The sequence below is a fragment of the Schistocerca cancellata genome, chromosome 6 (assembly GCF_023864275.1).
Source record: "Schistocerca cancellata isolate TAMUIC-IGC-003103 chromosome 6, iqSchCanc2.1, whole genome shotgun sequence".
In the NCBI taxonomy this organism is placed as follows: Eukaryota; Metazoa; Arthropoda; class Insecta; order Orthoptera; family Acrididae; genus Schistocerca; species Schistocerca cancellata.
In genome coordinates, this window is record NC_064631.1 from 32,819,778 (window position 1) to 32,840,425 (window position 20,648).

The window sequence follows — 20,648 nt, forward strand, 5'->3', positions numbered from 1 at the left end:
CCACGGAAGCCCCAGTCATGGAGGGTAACTAAAATGTGATGGCGCCTAGCCATGTCATACGCCTTATGTAGGTCAAAGAAAACTGCGACAAGGTGCCGGCAGTGAGTAAAAGCCTGTCAGATGGCTGATTCCAATCGGAGTAAATGATCAGTTGGAGATCACCCTGCCCAGAAACCACACTGATACAGTGACAAAAGGCCCCGAGATTCGAGTACCCAACATAATCAGGAGTTGACCATCCTTTCCAGCATTTCACAAAGCACATCTGCAAGGCTAATGGGGCAGTAGCAGTAGCTGTCTAGAGTCATTGGGTTTTCTCGGGCTTAAGGTCAGGGATAACTATACTGTCCTGCCATTGTGACATAAAAGCACCGGTGAGCCAGATGCGATTGAAGACCCTGAGGTGCTGTTGCCTCTGGGGAATGTCCAAGTGTTGGATCATCTGATTGAGAATGGAATCTGGGCCTGTGATTGTCTCTTGTGAAGAGCTAAGAGCCTGCACCAATTCCCATTCAGTGAAAGGTGCACTATAGGGCTCAACGTGGTGTGAGATGAAATGGAGGGGGTCTGTTCAATTCTGAGGGTAGGAAGCGGACAACAATGCCATCACAAAGTGGGTCACAAGGTGTTCCCCGAGGACCAATGGATCAGTGCACAAAGCTCCTTGGAGGTTCAGACCCTGGACAGTTGACTGTTGCTGGCGGCCCAGAACGCTAGAGTTTTGACCAAACCTGCAACAAAGAGGCATACGTCCCCAGGGAGGAAACATAGCGCTCCCAGCATTCCTTTTTACTCCGCTTAATAAGGTAACGAGCCTTAGCTCAGAGATACTCGAAAGTGAGGAGGTTGGTCTGGGAGGGGTGTCGCTTAAATTGCTGCAGCGCCCGTCGGTGGTCCTGGACAGCAACTGCAATGTCCTTGGTCCACCATGGTACTGGCCGATGATGAGAGGGCCCTGTCGATAGGGGGACAGCAGTGCCAGCAGCATGGAGAAGAGCGGCAGAGATGCTTTGCATGGCTACATCAATGGAATTCAAGAGGGAAGTGTCAAAGTGGACAGCGGGCATGTATAAAGGCCAATTGGCCCTGCGGAATGCAACAACGAGGGGACCTCTCTGCCTTGAGGCAGCAGGGGAACGATAGTGTCACTGGAAAGTGGTCACTGTCACAAAGGTCATCATGGGATGACCAATGTAGGGAAGGCACAAAGACGGGAGGAGGTCACGAGATCGATAGCAGAGGAGGTGCCATGAGCGACACAGAAGTGGGTATGGCAACCATCGTCGAGGAGATACAAATAGAAGTCCATGATAAGTTGTTCGATTAGGATACCCTGACCCATTGAAGTAAAGCTCCCCCACAGTGGATGATGGACACTGAAATCCCTGAGGAGGAGAAACGGGGTCAGGAGTTGTTGGAGTAAGGTAGATAGTGCATCATAATCAAGTAGCTGACCTGGAGGGAGGTAGACATTGCAAAGGGTGATTGCCGGAGTCGTTTGCACTCTAACCGCTATCACTTCCAAGATGGTATGTAGGGGGATCCAGTCACTAATGACATCGGAGCGAACCAAACTGCAGACCCACCAGATGTTATCCCAGGGCCAGCACAGTTTCAACAGAATGCCCAATAACCATAGAAAGTTGGAGAGTGGTCATCACGGAAATGTGTTTTCTTGGAGAACAAGACAGAACACAGAATAAGAGGAGACAAGATGTTGCATTTCCATTAGATGACAATAGTATTCGTTGCGGTACAACTGGATGATCACATGGCACGAGTCCAAGGTAGGCATGAAGGAGCCAAGGAGGAGGTCAGGTCACTTTGTCAGTAGTTGTCACCGACAAGGATGGAGTGACATTCATAAATAGGATGTCGGACTCAAGTTGCGAAAGGGGAGCTGGCACTGCCGGGGATTTATGTTTGTTCTTCTTCTCTTTCTGAGGTGGAGGAGGGCAGGACACAGGGGGAGTACAAGCATCTGCAAGATCGGGGACCGAAAGAGAGCAGGCGACCTTGGGGCACACAGATGGTGCACCTAGTGGCCAAGTGGAAGTGAGAGTCTTCTGGCCTGAGAGACACCAGGGAGAGGGTTCGTGGGAGAGAGCCTTATCACCAGCAGATGCCGAAGAAGGGGGGCACTTCTTCTGCCGGTGAGGGGGAGTGACCCCCTGATGGGAGGTAGTGGGAACTGCAGGGTAGGTGGAGGGGAGAGCGGGGCAGGGCTGGGGTAAGGACGGGGGAGGAGGAGGAAAGGAAATAACAGAGGCAAAAGTTGAAGACAGTGACACCGGATGGAGTCTCTTATACTTTTGTCACGCCTCTGGCAATCCAGGGACTTTTATTCTTGTATCTTTATTTCTATCTTGTAAGCCGGGCAATCCAGCGAGCGAGAGGAGTGGCGGTCAGCAAAGTCGACACAAACAATTGGCGGAACCCAAGGGCTTCCCTCATGGACTGGGTGGCCACAGTCACCACACAAAGGGTCTGCCATACAGCGAGAAGACATACGCCCAAAATGCAAGCAACGAAAGCACCGCATAAGTGGAGGGATGTACAGCTTCACGTCACACCTGTAGCACATAACCTCGACCTTCTCTGAGGGTATCCCCCTCGAAAGCCAGAATGAAGCCGCACTGGTATCGGTGCGGTTGTCTTTGCGGTCCTTCTGCACATGTTGAACAAAATGAATGCCACGCCGCTCCAGATTAGCCCGGAGTTCCTCATCAGTTTGCAGGATAAGGTCCCTACTAAAAATGTTGCCCTGGACCATATCCAGAGATTGGTGAGGAGTGATAAGACACTGGGACGTTGCCAAGACGATCACAGGCGTGAAGAGCTGTGGATTGGGTGGCAGAAGCTTTGATCAACAGGGAGCCTGACCACATCTTACTAATAGACTCCACTTCACCAAACTTGTCCTAGATATTTTCCACGAAAAACAATGGCTTTGTGGAGGTGGAAGTGCCCCTATCAATCCTAGTACAGACAATGTAATGGGGAAAGGGTTTCAGCCCAAGACGGCGAGCTCGGCCCTGCTCCCGTGGGGTAGCCAGGTCATACGAGGCAACATTTATGGATCCTTCACCATTCAAAGAGACTGCCATGTGAGAACAGTCAAATTTTTGCAGCTTGATATGCTTCATGCACCAAGCATCCACCCTGAGACCACCCACTCTGACCAGGGGCTCTCCCCATGGGTGCCACCCCACCACAGCAAGGGCCGTCTGGCAGGGCGGCCATTGCCGGGAGTTCCAATGATCCGAAAAGACAAGCAACCACTCCTTGGCATACATGGGGAAGGAGCAGCTCAGGTATCAGTAGTGTGATCCCTGTATTGTCAGGTGGCTCAGCCATATGGGTACATAAGTCCCAGCACACGGACTGGCTACAAGTGCTGGTGACCTAGCAGGGTGGAAGGGGGCTACAGTGGGAAAGGGAGAGGGGAAGGGAGGGGGGAGGAATCCACACCGTAGATGCTAGGGAGGAAGTTCTTCCCTATACAGCTCACACTAAAAACAGAAAATTTTGAAGTGGAGGTCAAATATCAAGTGGGGACGAAACGCCAGATGGGTGAAAAAACAGGCAAAAGGCACAAAATTGCAACCAATACAGGAAATCAGGGAAATAGCCAGTTCGACATACATCAGAACACAGAGGGGTAGGAGGTGGCATTGGGAAAGGAGCAGGTATAGGGAGGGAGGGGTAGGGAGAAGGAAACACAGCTAGGGAATGAAGAATGAGCTGCAATAGCCCAGGGCTCCGTGTGTGCCACGCACGAACTCACGAAAGAACAGTGAGCCCCCTGGGGGTGGACAGGAGGGGGTGGGGGTGGAGGGGTGGGGGGATTGTGTGAAATTGCTCACACTTGCCACTCTCTCTCTCTCTCTCTCTCTCTCTCTCTCTCTCTCTGTGTGTGTGTGTGTGTGTGTGTGTGTGTGTGTGTGTGTGTTTTCTTCCAACAAAAAATAGTGATAATTCTTTTATCTTTGTAGTACAATTCACCTCATCCTGAGTATTTTCCCCAGGTTGAAGTAAAGTTCTAAGAGGGGTAAAAGGGAAAGTTATCAAACCCTTCTGAAATACCTCTCAGAAGTGCCTTATTTGAGACTTGTGTATGGAGACTGAAAAATAGTACTGTGACCAGTATGATCAGTGTCATATGGAGGTATACACGCATTTCATAAAATGAGACAAATAATTTTTACTATACAATCCCTGTATTTTTAATGTTCTAATTTATTTGTAAATCAAACTGTGATTAATTGCACTCGAGAGGTTCCATAACCAAAGGTCACAAGAGCTAATAACAATAATATGGCAATGTGCAGGAGCAGTAACATGCACTCATTTCACAGGAATAAAGACAGGGAGGTAAAAGCACTGGCACAAGTTTAAGCTAGACTGCAAAACCTAAGTCAAAAAAATTTAGTCATTCCCAGAAATCTATTACCATGCACACAGATGTACAAAAAGTGAACAAAAATTTAGTAACAGACTTAGTTACTTTGATAAAAACTTTTATTATATATGGCTTCAAAAACTTATTTTTCAGTTATAACTTGGATGTACAGAAACAAAATCAAAGCAGAACATGCTATAAGACATTCAAAATGTAATGAGGCATTTTTACTAAAATGTGCAATTTACATTTAAACTCACAACACATAGACCTAGAAGTGCAGAAGGTGTAAAGTAGCTTGTCTTCAACAAAAACTTTGTAATTAACTTGGGTTACAGAAAGAGGAGAAGGAGCAGGAACAGAAATAGGTGGTAACTCTACTAAGGTGGGATGCATAGTCATTTCACAATACTACATTTCACAGTGCAACTATGTTCTCTAACGAGTTGCATGAACATAAATGGGATATAATTCCAGACATTAAATAAAATTGGAAGATATATATAAAAATATTTATTTCCATTTAAAAAAAATACAAAAGTAAGAGCAATTAAAAGTGTAGAAGTGCAAAATAACAAAAACAGAAATGAAAATCAATGTTCTCAACAAAATCTATATGGTTCAAAACGAATTAAGCAAATGCAATTACAAACACTACGTAAGATGCTTTCACTGATGGATAAATATCTAGTAACTGGGGATGAAAAGATGTATCACATTTACAATGAGCCCTTACTCACCACTTTTCCCCAGTTAAATGGAAAGAAATACACAATATGTGATATGTCCAGGAAAATAAACAAACACGTCACTAGAAGACTGAACACTGTCACAAACATCATAAGGCGAAGCCGGCCAATTAAGGGAAGCATAAAGAGTCCCACTTTCACTGTACCCGAAGAACACAGGCAGGCAAGGCAAGCAACGGATGAAATCTGAAACAAGACAGAAAAATTTCTGTGAGGCACACTGCGCTAGAACCTATCTTATAAGAGTGTAGTTAGACCTAGCAGATGAAAAAAAGCTATTTTCTCAGATTGTCCATGCAATCAGGAGAGAAACTGATTTGGCTTATTACGGAAATATTTAACATTTAAAGCAGAAATAATAAGCTTATGTAAACCGTTTCAACAATTGTTAGAATTTTATTTATCTGATATCTTCTGTTGAGATTAATGTGAAATTTGTAATATCAGATACAAAAGCACCAATTTCTAAGCATACACTGTGTAGTCAAGAAGTCACAAGAACATTTTGAAGAATATTTTTTATTGTATATCATTTTTGTTTTCAGTTGACATTATTTCACTGATTTATATACCTTTAATTTTGTTGATTTCAAGAAAGTGTGTTTAATTGATGGGCAATAGGCTACACAGTACCAGGAGGGAAAAATTTCATTTTCTGTTTGGAGAAGAAAAAAATCTGACACCAAATGATCTACAGAGTAATAAACTTTATGTATGGGTGGCATCTTAAACCACAAAAGTGCAATTTCTACTGATGTAATATTATGGATTTTATTTTATATTAGTACCACTTAATGAGCCACACTTTAAACTGGGAATAGGAGAATACTTGCACCATTGTTGAGATAATTACAATGTCAATTATACAAAAGTGGTAGGGTTAAATCAGAAAATATTCATCATATATAGGAAGATTGGCAATTGACAAAGGAGGGTAAGAAAATGATGTAACAACTAAAAAATTGGAATTTCATACAAATTAGTGTTCATATTTATGGAAACTGCTGCATTTTGTAGTTGAACATTTGAACTCCATGATCAATCACAAAATTGGTCAACTAGAATTAAAGAAAAATGCAGTGAACTATTTGTAAGTTCACTTTCCAATGACATTTACATTCCAGTGTAATGTTCAAAACTGAGTGTGTTATCAACATAAACATACAGAAAAATACAAACTGTGAAAGAACCATATTTACATCTTTGCCTATTTGTTATGTCGAGTGTGAGCTGTGGAGCATTGGGAAGTTTCTAGAAGTCACTGTACAGACCGTCTGCCAACTGATTATTATTACTGCTCATGTTAGAAACTAAAATGTGTTTTATTAAAAATTTACATAATTCACATCTTATACTGCACAGTAAAACATTGCCTCACCGGTTGGCAAAGCCTGATCTATGTTCTGCTTAGTGCCAGAAGCTGGATACGTAAGTATGAAGCTTTCCAACATTTGGCAGAAGAGAATAACCACACTGGCACATCTGAATAGATTAAACATTAAAGTATGCATGAAACTTTAAGAGAAATGTGTTGAAACATACTGAAAGACACAACAGGCCTGAACTCTAAATTAGTGAAAGAAGAGTAACACAGGATTGCAAAAATTGGACTACATGAGCTATCAATAACCTTAATTACCTTAAATGACAACAATGCCATAAATACGAGCAGCTGGGTGGGTGTGAGGATGATAATTCCTTAACTCGCCAATACAGCTAAGGAGGCAATGTAATAATTTCAGGTATCATAGTACATTTTGTTCCACACAGACTGGTAATCATTCTGACATAAGATACACAAGACTGTAGTAATCAATAGCTATTCTGTGCTTATTTTCTCAAGTGAGGTGGTGAATAATGTGGGTCATAACAAAAATATGGAAAAAACCTTGTGGTGGGAGGCATCACATTTCATCAGTTAAAGTGGCAGTAACTAACAAGAGAAACAAAAAACTACATAAGCATTTGAAGACTTTTCGAATGTTTTTATGCTGTATGAGATGAATCAGAACACAGACAGCTAATAGCATAAATAATGAAGTAATGCCAAGTGACTGTATTAAGTCATTCAGTGTATGAAAAAATTAAACATATCCCGAGAATTAATAGCACTAAAGTTGGAGGAATAGTAAAATAAAAATAGGACACTTCATATTCATAAACCACAAATTTTTGAAGACTTGACATGAACAGCTTTGTGCGAGGAAGATCTGATCAGTGGATGCTGCATCATATCACCGAAAATAAGAGGCTACACAGGTTAAAAATGTCTACAAATGCTGCAACATTTCCATTAAAGAACATTCTGCTGCACACTAGACTCTTCACTAGTGACACGAGGTGAAGGTATCACCACAACCAGAAACAAAATCAAATGTTAGTCAGCTGTTTGGGCCTTTAGGTTATGGGGGTTCACTGTTTGAAAGTGCTAAGAACATACCATTTACACAATCTAATTTGTATATTTCTTAGACGTTTTATGTGTAAGTTAATTTCCGTCTCTCGATTGTTTCATATACCTATAGGTTAAGCGGGCAAGTAGTGCTGTCTACTGGCAGTATGGAAGAGCAATTAACTCTCAGCTGGATTACTGAGAGGCCATCTGTTACTATGTACACTCCTGGAAATTGAAATAAGAACACCGTGAATTCATTGTCCCAGGAAGGGGAAACTTTATTGACACATTCCTGGGGTCAGATACATCACATGATCACACTGACAGAACCACAGGCACATAGACACAGGCAACAGAGCATGCACAATGTCGGCACTAGTACAGTGTATATCCACCTTTCGCAGCAATGCAGGCTGCTATTCTCCCATGGAGACGATCGTAGAGATGCTGGATGTAGTCCTGTGGAACGGCTTGCCATGCCATTTCCACCTGGCGCCTCAGTTGGACCAGCGTTCGTGCTGGACATGCAGACCGCGTGAGACGACGCTTCATCCAGTCTCAAACATGCTCAATGGGGGACAGATCTGGAGATCTTGCTGGCCAGGGTAGTTGACTTACACCTTCTAGAGCACGTTGGGTGGCACGGGATACATGCGGATGTGCATTGTCCTGTTGGAACAGCAAGTTCCCTTGCCGGTCTAGGAATGGTAGAACGATGGGTTCGATGACGGTTTGGATGTACCGTGCACTATTCAGTGTCCCCTCGACGATCACCAGTGGTGTACGGCCAGTGTAGGAGATCGCTCCCCACACCATGATGCCGGGTGTTGGCCTTTTGTGCCTCGGTCGTATGCAGTCCTGATTGTGGCGCTCACCTGCACGGCGCCAAACACGCATACGACCATCACTGGCACCAAGGCAGAAGCGACTCTCATCGCTGAAGACGACATGTCTCCATTCGTCCCTCCATTCATGCCTGTCGCGACACCACTGGAGGCGGGCTGCACGATGTTGGGGCGTGAGCGGAAGACGGCCTAACGGTGTGCGGGACCGTAGCCCAGCTTCATGGAGACGGTTGCGAATGGTCCTCGCCGATACCCCAGGAGCAACAGTGTCCCTAATTTGCTGGGAAGTGGCGGTGCGGTCCCCTACGGCACTGCGTAGGATCCTACGGTCTTGGCGTGCATCCGTGCGTCGCTGCGGTCCGGTCCCAGGTCGACGGGCACGTGCACCTTCCGCCGACCACTGGCGACAACATCGATGTACTGTGGAGACCTCACGCCCCACGTGTTGAGCAATTCGGCGGTACGTCCACCCGGCCTCCCGCATGCCCACTATATGCCCTCGCTCAAAGTCCGTCAACTGCACATACGGTTCACGTCCATGCTGTCGCGGCATGCTACCAGTGTTAAAGACTGCGATGGAGCTCCGTATGCCACGGCAAACTGGCTGACACTGACGGCGGCGGTACACAAATGCTGTGCAGCTAGCGCCATTCGACGGCCAACACTGCGGTTCCTGGTGTGTCCGCTGTGCCGTGCATGTGATCATTGCTTGTACAGCCCTCTCGCAGTGTCCGGAGCAAGTATGGTGGGTCTGACACACCGGTGTCAATGTGTTCTTTTTTCCATTTCCAGGAGTGTATATCAACATCATAGGGCTACTGAGAAGTCATCTGTCAGCATGTGTACCAACATCATACAGCCTCTACAGCCATGGAGAAGAACAAAAAGAAAGGAATAACCATCAGAAGTGGCCTGTTTAGCTACAATTTTGTAGACAAACGAAATCACCATACATTGCATTAGTGGTTGCTAACTGAAGGCTATGTAATATTTAAATAGTGTTGTACAACTGCTTTAGCAATATGTAATGCTGTTTGTGTGCCTTAGCACAATAGTTAAGGAATCAAACCATATAAATAAATAACTCACCTATAAATAAAATAGAAAGAAACATTCCACATGGGAAAAATATATTAAAAACAAAGATTCCATGACTTACCAAACGGGAAAGCGCTGGTAGATAGGCACAATAAAAAAAACACAAAGACACACACAAAATTTCGAGCTTTCGCAACCCCCGGTTGCTTCGTCAGGAAAGAGGGAAGGAGAGGGAAAGATGAAAGGATGTGGGTTTTAAGGGAGAGGGTAAGGAGTCATTCCAATCCCGGGAGCGGAAAGACTTACCTTAGGGGAAAAAAGGATAGGTATACACTCGCACACACACACATATCCATCCACACATATACAGACACAAGCAGACATATTTAAAGGTGAAGAGTTTGGGCAGAGATGTCAGTCGAGGCGGAAGTTCATAGGCAAAGATGTTGAATGACAGGTGAGGTATGAGTGGCGGCAACTTGAAATTAGCGGAGATTGAGGCCTGGTGGATAATGGGAAGAGAGGATATATTGAAGGGCAAATTCCCATCTCCGGAGTTCGGATAGGTTGGTGTTAGTGGGAAGTATCCAGATAACCCGGATGGTGTAACACTGTCCCAAGATGTGCAGGCCGTGCACCAAGGCATGTTTAGCCACAGGGTGATCCTCATTACTAACAAACACTGTCTGCCTGTGTCCATTCATGCGCATGGACAGTTTGTTGCTGGTCATTCCCACATAGAAAGCCTCACAGTGTAGGCAGGTCAGTTGGTAAATCACGTGGATGCTTTCACACGTGGCCCTGCCTTTGATCGTGTACACCTTCCGGGTTACAGGACTGGTGTAGGTGGTGGTGTGAGGGTGCATGGGACACGTTTTACACCGGGGGCGGTTACAAGGGTAGGAGCCAGAGGGTAGGGAAGGTGGTTTGGGGATTTCATAGGGATGAACCAAGAGGTTACGAACGTTAGGTGGACGGCGGAAAGACACTCTTGGTGGAGTGGGGAGGATTTCATGAAGGATGGATCTCATTTCAGGGCAGGATTTGAGGAAGTCGTATCCCTGCTGGAGAGCCACATTCAGAGTTTGATCCAGTCCCGGGAAGTATCCTGTCAAAAGTGGGGCACTTTTGGGGCTCTTCTGTGAGAGGTTCTGGGTTTGAGGGGATGAGGAAGTGGCTCTGGTTATTTGCTTCTGTACCAGGTCGGGAGGGTAGTTGCTGCGAAAGCTGTTTTCAGGTTGTTGGTGTAATGGTTCAGAGATTCAGGACTGGAGCTGATTCGTTTGGGTTCCACAACCGTGGTACTTGATCGTCGGGAGTATGTGGCTGAGGGACTGCATCAGCTTTCAGACAACACTACATACAAAGTTTGCCAAGGTAATCCCATTCCTGATGTCCAGGCGGAGCTTCAAGGAATCCTCAGAACCTTAGGCCCCCTACAAAACCTTTCACCTGACTCCAACAACCTCCTGACCCCACCGACACCTCGCACTCCTACCTTCTACCTACTTCCTAAAATCCACAAACCCAAACATCCCGGCTGCCCCATTGTAGCTGGTTACCAAGCCCCCACAGAACGTATCTCTGCCTACGTAAATCAACACCTTCAATCCATTACATGCAGTCTCCCATCCTTCATCAAAGACACCAACCACTTTCTCGAACGCCTGGAATCCTTAGCCAGTCTGTTACCCCCGGAAACCATCCTTGTAACCATTGATGCCACTTCCCTATACACAAATATCCCGCACGTCCAGGGCCTCGCTGCAATGGAGCACTTCCTTGCACGCCGATCACCTGCCACCCTACCTAAAACTTCTTTCCTCATCACCTTAGCCAGCTTCATCCTGACTCACAACTTCTTCACTTTTGAAGGCCAGACATACCAACAATTAAAGGGAACAGCCATGGGTACCAGGATGGCCTCCTCGTATGCCAACCTATTTATGGGTCGCTTAGAGGAAGCCTTCTTGGTTACCCAAGCCTGCCAACCCAAAGTTTGGTACAGATTTATTGATGACATCTTCATGATCTGGACTCACAGTGAAGAAGAACTCCAGAATTTCCTCTCCAACCTCAACTCCTTTGGTTCCATCAGATTCACCTGGTCCTACTCCAAATCCCATGCCACTTTCCTTGACGTTGACCACCATCTGTCCAATGGCCAGCTTCACACATCCGTCCACATCAAACCCACCAACAAGCAACAGTACCTCCATTACGACAGCTGCCACCCATTCCATATCAAACTGTCCCTTCCCTACAGCCTAGGCCTTCGTGGCAAACGAATCTGCTCCAGTCCTGAGTCCCTGAACCATTACACCAACAACCTGAAAACAGCTTTCGCATCCCGCAACTACCCTCCCGACCTGGTACAGAAGCAAATAACCAGAGCCACTTCCTCATCCCCTCAAACCCAGAACCTCTCACAGAAGAACCCCAAAAGTGCCCCACTTGTGACAGGATACTTCCCAGGACTGGATCAGACTCTGAATGTGGCTCTCCAGCAGGGATACGACTTCCTCAAATCCTGCCCTGAAATGAGATCCATCCTTCATGAAATCCTCCCCACTCCACCAAGAGTGTCTTTCTGCCGTCCACCTAACGTTCGTAACCTCTTGGTTCATCCCTATGAAATCCCCAAACCACCTTCCCTACCCTCTGGCTCCTACCCTTGTAACCGCCCCCCAGTGTAAAACCTGTCCCATGCACCCTCCCACCACCACCTACACCAGTCCTGTAACCCGGAAGGTGTACACGATCAAAGGCAGAGCCACGTGTGAAAGCACCCACGTGATTTACCAACTGACCTGCCTACACTGTGAAGCTTTCTATGTGGGAATGACCAGCAACAAACTGTCCATTCGCATGAATGGACACAGGCAGACAGTGTTTGTTGGTAATGAGGATCACCCTGTGGCTAAACATGCCTTGGTGCACGGCCACCACATCTTGGGACAGTGTTACACCATCCGGGTTATCTGGATACTTCCCACTAACACCAACTTACCCAAACTCCGGAGATGGGAACTTGCCCTTCAATATATCCTCTCTTCCCGTAATCCACCAGGCCTCAATCTCTGCTAATTTCAAGTTGCCGCCACTCATACCTCACCTGTCATTCAACAACATCTTTGCCTATGCACTTCCGCCTCGACTGACATCTCTGCCCAAACTCTTTGCCTTTAAATATGTCTGCTTGTGTCTGTATATGTGTGGATGGATATGTGTGTGTGTGCGAGTGTATACCTGTCCTTTTTTCCCTCTAAGGTAAGTCTTTCCACTCCTGGGATTGGAATGACTCCTTACCCTCTCCCTTAAAACCCACATCCTTTCATCTTTCCCTCTCCTTCCCTCTTTCCTGACGAAGCAACCGAGGGTTGTGAAAGCTCGAAATTTTGTGTGTGTGTTTGTGTTTTTTTATTGTGCCTATCTACCAGTGCTTTCCCATTTGGTAAGTCATGGAATCTTTGTTTTTAATATATTTAACTCACCTATAAATATGATATAGTTGCTTAGGCATAACTGTAGTGGAAAGCATTTTGATAAGTCGTGGGTAGCTAGTTATTAGTGTCCAAAGACTGAAGTCAGGAACCAGAAAAGGCTGTTGTGGCCTAACAGTAGAGTTCAAATTAGCAACCCTGAGGTGTTGGCACAACAAAATACGGTTTACGATGAAGAAAGTCTGCCAACAGAGCAGCTGACAAGTTTCCCTACAATCAGTGGGTGGAATGCACTGAACACAGTCACAGAATGTGGAAAATTACACAGTGTATCTCATACTCTCTCAATTTACAATGAGTAATAAGCTCTGACTTCTTCTTGGTTGGCTCTACAGTCCTTGAAGAACCTTGGCCTCCTGTATCACCTGCCTCCATTCTTCTCTGTCCACGACCTTCCTTCTCCAATTTCTTATTCCCATTGGCTTTAGATCTTCTTCCATATCGTCCAGCCGCCTTTTCCTGGGTCTACCTCTTCTCCTTCTCCCATCACGTTTTCCCATGAGAACTTTCTTGACACTCAGAGTTTCTGGCATTTTCTGTACATGTCCTGCCCATCTTATTCTTCCCTGTTTAATTTTAACAACAATATCCATCAGTCCAAAATGTATTTGTAGTTCTACATTTGTCCATGCTCTCCAGCCATCTTCCTCTCTCACTTCTCCAAAAATCCTTCTCGGTATCTTTTCTTTCCTATCTCAACAACCAGTTCTCCTTCTCTAATGTCAATACCCAGCCTTCTGATCCATATATTACTATAGGTCTTAATATGGTCATGTATATTTTGATTTTTGTATTCCTACTAACATTCCTGAAATTAAATACATTCTGCAAGGCAAAATAGCTATGATTTCCACTGGCTATACTTTCTTGAATTTCTACTGCTACTTTATTGTTAAGAAGGGAAAGCAGAAAGGTGGAAGGAGTATATAGAGGGTCTATGCAAGGGCGATGCACTTGAGGACAATATTATGGAAATGGAAGAGGATGTAGATGAAGATGAAATGGGAGATACGATACTGTGTGAAGAGTTTGACAGAGCACTGAAAGACCTGAGTCGAAACAAGGCCCCCGGAGTAGACAACATTCCATTGGAACTACTGACGGCCTTGGGAGAGCCAGTCCTGACAAAACTCTACCATCTGGTGAGCAAGATGTATGAAACAGGCGAAATACCCTCATATTTCATGAAGAATATAATAATTCCAATCCCAAAGAAAGCAGGTGTTGACAGATGTGAAAATTACCGAACAATCAGTTTAATAAGCCACAGCTGCAAAATACTAACGCGAATTCTTTACAGATGAATGGAAAAAACAGTAGAAGCCGACCTCGGGGAAGATCAGTTTGGATTCCGTAGAAATACTGGAACACGCGAGGCAATACTGACCTTACGACTTATCTTAGAAGAAAGATTAAGGAAAGGCAAACCTACGTTTCTAGCATTTGTAGACTTAGAGAAAGCTTTTGACAATGTTGACTGGAATACTCTCTTTCAAATTCTGAAGGTGGCAGGGGTAAAATACAGGGAGCGAAAGGCTATTTACAATTTGTACAGAAACCAGATGGCAGTTATAAGAGTCGAGGGACATGAAAGGGAAGCAGTGGTTGGGAAGGGAGTAAGACAGGGTTGTAGCCTCTCCCCGATGTTATTCAATCTGTATATTGAGCAAGCAGTAAAGGAAACAAAAGAAAAATTCGGAGCAGGTATTAAAATCCATGGAGAAGAAATAAAAACGTTAAGGTTCGCCGATGACATTGTAATTCTGTCAGAGACAGCAAAGGACTTGGAAGAGCAGTTGAACAGAATGGATGGTGTCTTGAAGGGAGGATATAAGATGAACATCAACAAAAGCAAAACGAGGATAATGGAATGTAGTCGAATTAAGTCGGGTGATGTTGAGGGTATTAGATTAGGAAATGAGACACTTAAAGTAGTAAAGGAGTTTTGCTATTTGGGGAGCAAAATAACTGATGATGGTCGAAGTAGAGAGGATATAAAATGTAGACTGGCAATGGCAAGGAAAGCGTTTCTGAAGAAGAGAAATTTGTTAACATCGAGTATAGATTTAAGTGTCAGGAAGTCATTTCTGAAAGTATTTGTATGGAGTGTAGCCATGTATGGAAGTGAAACATGGACGGTAAATAGTCTGGATAAGAAGAGAATAGAAGCTTTCGAAATGTGGTGCTACAGAAGAATGCTGAAGATTAGATGGGTAGATCACATAACTAATGAGGAAGTATTGAATAGGATTGGGGAGAAGAGAAGTTTGTGGCACAACTTGACCAGAAGAAGGGATCGGTTGGTAGGACATGTTCTGAGGCATCAAGGGATCACCAATTTAGTATTGGAGGGGAGCGTGGGGGGTAAAAATCGTAGGGGGAGACCAAGAGATGAATACACTAAGCAGATTCAGAAGGATGTAGGTTGCAGTAGGTACTGGGAGATGAAGAAGCTTGCACAGGATAGAGTACCATGGAGAGCTGCATCAAACCAGTCTCAGGACTGAAGACCATAACAACAACAACAACAACAACTTTATTGTTCTCCGTTATTACAGAACCTAAATATTTAAATGTTTTCACTCTTTCATATTCTTTCCCATTCATTACTATTGAATTCTTTTTTCCATTTATATTGGGCTCCCCCATCACCATATACCTTGTTTTGTTTATTTTTACTTCTAAACCTACTTCTCTTGCTGCTTCCTCTAACGTATCCTTTAGTGCCCTTACATTCCTTGCCATTAATGCTACATCATCCGCATATGCTAACACTTGAACTTGTCGATTAAGTATTGTTCCTCCTGGGTTTATCAGCATTTGCCACATCAACCTTTCCGAAAACTAAATTAAATAGCATTGTAGAGATCGCTTCTCCCTGTCGTAGCCCCCTCCGTACTTGGAATTCACCAGACAGTTCTTGCTCTATTCTTACTTTACACACTGTTGCTTTCATTGTCATTTCTGTTAAATTGACCAGTTTTAGTGGGATTCTAAATTCTTTCATGGTCTGTATAATTTTCTTCCTGTGTAGGCTGTCATACGCGTGCTTAAAATCGCGTATCATATCAGTGACACTCTCACCCCTATGGCACGATAACATGTAACGAGCTGCTCTTCTTTGCACTTCTTCAATGTCCTCCGTCAATCCTACCTGGTAAAGATCCCATACCGTCCAGCAATATTGCAGCAGAGGATGGACAAGTGTATTGTAGGCTGTCTCTTTAGAGGGTTTGTCGCATCTTCTAAGTCTTCTGTCAACAAAGCGCAGTCTTTGTTTCACCTTCCCCACAATATTATCTATGTGGTCTTTCCAATGTAAGTGGCTCATAATTGTAATTCCTAGGTATTTAGCCAAACTGACAGCCCTTAGATTTGTCCGATTTATCATATACCCAAAATTTATCAGATTTTTCTTAGTACCCATGTGGATGACCTCGCACTTTTCTTTGTGTAGTGTCAATTGCCACTTTTTGCACCATACAGAAATTCTCTGTAGACCATTTTGTAATTGGTATTAAACGTCTGATGATTTTGTAAGATGGTAAATTACAGTGTCATCTGGTAACAATTCAAGGGGGCTGCTCAGATTATCACCTAGATCATTTATGTAAATCAGGAACAGCAGAGGCCTATGACACTACCTTGCAGAATGCCAGATATCACTTCTGTTCCACCCAATGATTTACCATCTATCACTACAAACTGTGACCTCTCTGAGAGGAAATCATGAATCCAGTCACACAACTGAGATGATACTCCACATGCATGCAATTTGATTAATAGTCGCTTGTGAGGAACGGTATCAAAAGCCTTCTGGAAAGCTAAGAATATGGACTCGATCTGCGATCCCTTGTCGACAGTACTCATTACTTCATGGGAACAAAGAGCTAGCTGTGTTGCACAAGAACGATATTTTCTGAATACATGTTGGCTATGTATCAATAAGTCATTTTCTTCAAGGTGATTCATAATGTTCAAGTACAGTATATGATCCAAAATCCTACTCCAAATTGAGGTCAGTGATATGGGTCTGTAATTCAATAGATTACTCCTGTTTCCTTTCTAGAATATTGGTGTGAGCTGTGCTACTTTCCAGTCTTTAGGAACAGACCCTTCGTCAAGTGAGCAGTTGTATATGATTGCTAAGAAAGGTGCTACTGTGTCTGCATACTCTGAAAGGAACCTGATTGGTATACCATCTGGACCGGAAGACTTGCCTTTCTTAAGTGATCTGAGTTGTTTTGCAACACCTAAGATATGTACTTTTATGTCACTCATGCTAACAGCTGTTCTGGTTTCAAATTCTGGAATATTTACTTCTTCTTCTTTTGTGAAGGAATTACGGAAAACTATATTTAGTAACTCCACTTTAGTGACACCATCATCGGTAACATTTCCATCACTATCGCGCAGTGACAGTATTGACTGTTTTTTGCCACTGGTGTAAGAGTCGTCAGTGTAGATGAAGATGCTGCCTACAAGTTGTGTGCAAAGTTCAAGAAGCTTACAGTGATAGGTTGAAACTAGAGTGGTGTCCTTGGGAAGGGAACTAAGATGAATGCGGACCTCTGTAAGAAGCCAAGACGGTGAAGGGCTCTCACCCATCAGGAACGTGGTAACATAATGTTAAGCTTCCGAAGCAGTATACGAAAGTTAACTCCTGGAGGCAACAAAGAAGTTGCACTTAGCCCATACTGGCAGTCAAGGAAGTCATTAAAAAAGGGACACACAGGATGGGTGGTTTGGCACAGAGGATAGACAGCACGCACATCTGCTGAGGATAGCTTCATGCCAGTATGACAACAGTAGTTTGGCAACATCTGCATAGAGACTCATAACCTGGCTAGTGTGGAAAGCTCTAGTGGCCAGACATATGACTCAATGGTGGACTGTGTTGAGATGGCGGAAAATAGACGGTTGTGCAGATGAGTAAATGAGACACCCATAGTCCATTTTTGATCAGACAAGGGAGTGGTATAAGTGGAGGAGGATTTTCCCATCTGCTCCCCATGCAGCACCATTTAAAACACATTGGATATTTAGAGATCAGTTACAGTGTGCTGCCAGATAAGATATGTGGGAGGCCAAACAGAGTTTCCTATCGAGCCTGAGCCCCATGAAGTTTGTGGTTTTGACAAATGGAAGAGCAACAGAACCAACATTTTAAGGCAGTGGAAGAAACTCCTTACGCCACCAGAAATTCAGACAGACACAGTTTTTTCAGTGGAAAAGTAGAAGCCTTTGTCAATGCTCCACAAGTAAAGACAATCAAGACATCGCTGAAGTTATTGGTCAAGTAAATAGGTCCATTGAGAGTTGCAGTAGATCACAAAGTCATCGATAAAAAGAGAGCCTGAGATACTTGGCAGGAGATAGTCCACGACAGGGTTAATTACTATGCCAAATAGAACTATGCTCAACACAGAGCCCTGAGGCACCCTGTTCTCCTGAATAAAGGTGTTCGACAAAGTGAACCCACACACAATACCTTGAAAACATGGTATTTTAAAAACTCCCACACTAAGTGGGGCAGGCGGCCTCAAAAGCCCCACGTGTCCATTGTACAGAGGATGCCTGGCCTCCAGCGGGTATCATAAGCCTTCTCCAAATCAAAAAAACACAGCTACGGACTGACATTTCCACTGAAAATTGTTCATAGTATGAGTTGATAGGGTGATGAGACGATCAACTGCAGAGCGGTTCTTACAAAATCCACATTGTGCATTTGTTAGCAAAGATTCAAGCCACCATACCTTCCAGACACTCCTGGTGAGGGAAATTGGGTGATATCTGTATGGAAGATGTTTGTCCTTACCAGGCTTGGGTATGAGAATTACAGTGGCTTCATTCCAACATCTTGGAAACACGCTGTCTGTCCAGATGCGATAATACATATGAAGGAGAAAGTGCTTGCTATCAAGAGGTAGATGCTGCAACATCTAAATATAAGTATTGTCTGGTCCTCGAGTGGAGGATCGTGATAATGTGAGAGCATGTTCGAACACCCTCATATTTAAAAACAGTATTGTAGCATTTGTGATTCTGAGAGAGGAAGGATATCTCTCAAGCCTCCTCTGCTTGTTTCTGAGGTAGGAAGGCGGGATGGTAATGGTTGGGGATTGAGATCTCTGCAAAGTATAGATCCAAGGTGTTGTAAATATCAATAGGATCCACAGTGACATTGTTCGCTACAGTCAGGCCAGGAATCAGGAGATGTACCTTGTTTCCAGAAATTCAATGTAGGTTACCCCAAACAACAGAAGAGAGAGTAAAACTACTGAAAGAATTAGTAAGAGATCAACTAGCTTTTTCGCTATCTCTGATAATGCGACAACATTCTGTGCACAACTGTTTATGACTAATACAGTTCTCCTTTGTGGGATGATATTCAAAGACATGGAGAGGAAGTCTATACACACAAACCGTGTTGCGGCATTTCTCAGGCCACCAGGGAACAGGGACACATCACTGTTGGGAAGAGGTTCGGGGGATGGAACATTCTGCAGCGGTAAGAATAACATTCGTAAGGTACTGTGCCTGATCATAGCTGCTGTGGAAATGCTGTTCGTTGAAAGCTGCCAGTGAAGAGTAGAGCTGCCAACCAGCTTTAGGAAGCTGGTAGGCTGGTAGTTGGTCTTGCACACAGGTGGGACACGAGCTACCAGAAAATGGTCGCTCAAGTATAGGTCTGAGAGATGGACCACTGTAAACTGTGGCCAAGCTGTGCATTACACAATGACAGAGTCAGGTGTGAGACAATGTGTTTAGAGTCTGAAATAAATGTGCTTTCACCAGTGCTGAGAGAAATGAAAGTAAGCTGGTTGAGAATATTTGCCACAAGAGAGTCTCTCAGGCATGTTCTCAGAGAGCCCCAAATGGGATGGCGGGCATTGCAGTTATGAATTAGGAGAAAGATTCCATTGGTGAACAGCCATATTAGATTATAGGAAATATTGCTCTTCTAAGGGGAAATTACTTTGGTGGCTGCCAAGCATCAGATTTCAGCTGCATACTACTACAGGGTTTGGGACTGGAGGATCTTGTCCCATTATTTCTTCAGAGGTACCAGTAACTTCCACCTCCCTGGTTTGGTCAGCTGATTCCATGGTGGAGAATGGTGAAAACGGAGGTCTGCCAGACAGAGGTGTCACGCAGTGTCACTATTTTGGAGGATCTCAGAGTTGGTGAAGAGGAAAACATTTGTCTTTCTGCAGCTTCTTCGTACCTTTGCATTTTTCAGACATGGACCCAGAAGTTCGCTGACTTGACACGCGCAAGAAGTCATCTTTGAGTATTTCTTCTTCAATTTCTATTTTTCTGGTTGCATCTCCATTGACTTCACTGGAGTAGGCGAAGGTTTTTTGGTGTGTTGAGCAATTGTAGAGGGTGGAGATGAGGACGTCGCCTTAGCACTAGGCAATTTCATAACCATAGCACTGTACTGGAGGTCGTAGGTCTGCATGGCCAGGCCTTTCATGGGTCATGACATAGCAACAACGGTACTGTAACTGCCAGATAATAGTGGTAAGCAAGGCTTTTGGATAGCTAACATTTTGCGAGCAATATTGAGGGGTACCTTTTCCTTCACCTGGACCTCCTGAATGGCTCACTCATCAAGGTACACAGGGCCTTTGCAGGATGAAGCAGCATGATTGCCAGTGCAGTTGATGCAGCAGGGAAGGGGTGAGCAATCTCCCTCATGAACATGCTTGT

The 20,648-nt window shown here is 44.4% G+C and overlaps 1 protein-coding gene across 1 annotated transcript in view; it reads right to left on the bottom strand.

The window, feature by feature from the left end:
• LOC126191180 (uncharacterized) overlaps positions 1-20,648 on the bottom strand; it is a 168,533-nt gene that overhangs the window by 96,432 nt on the left and 51,453 nt on the right. The window contains exon 4 of the mRNA XM_049931955.1: positions 5,126-5,337. Coding sequence (XP_049787912.1) covers positions 5,126-5,337 — 212 coding nt within the window. The remainder of the gene's footprint in view (positions 1-5,125; positions 5,338-20,648) is intronic.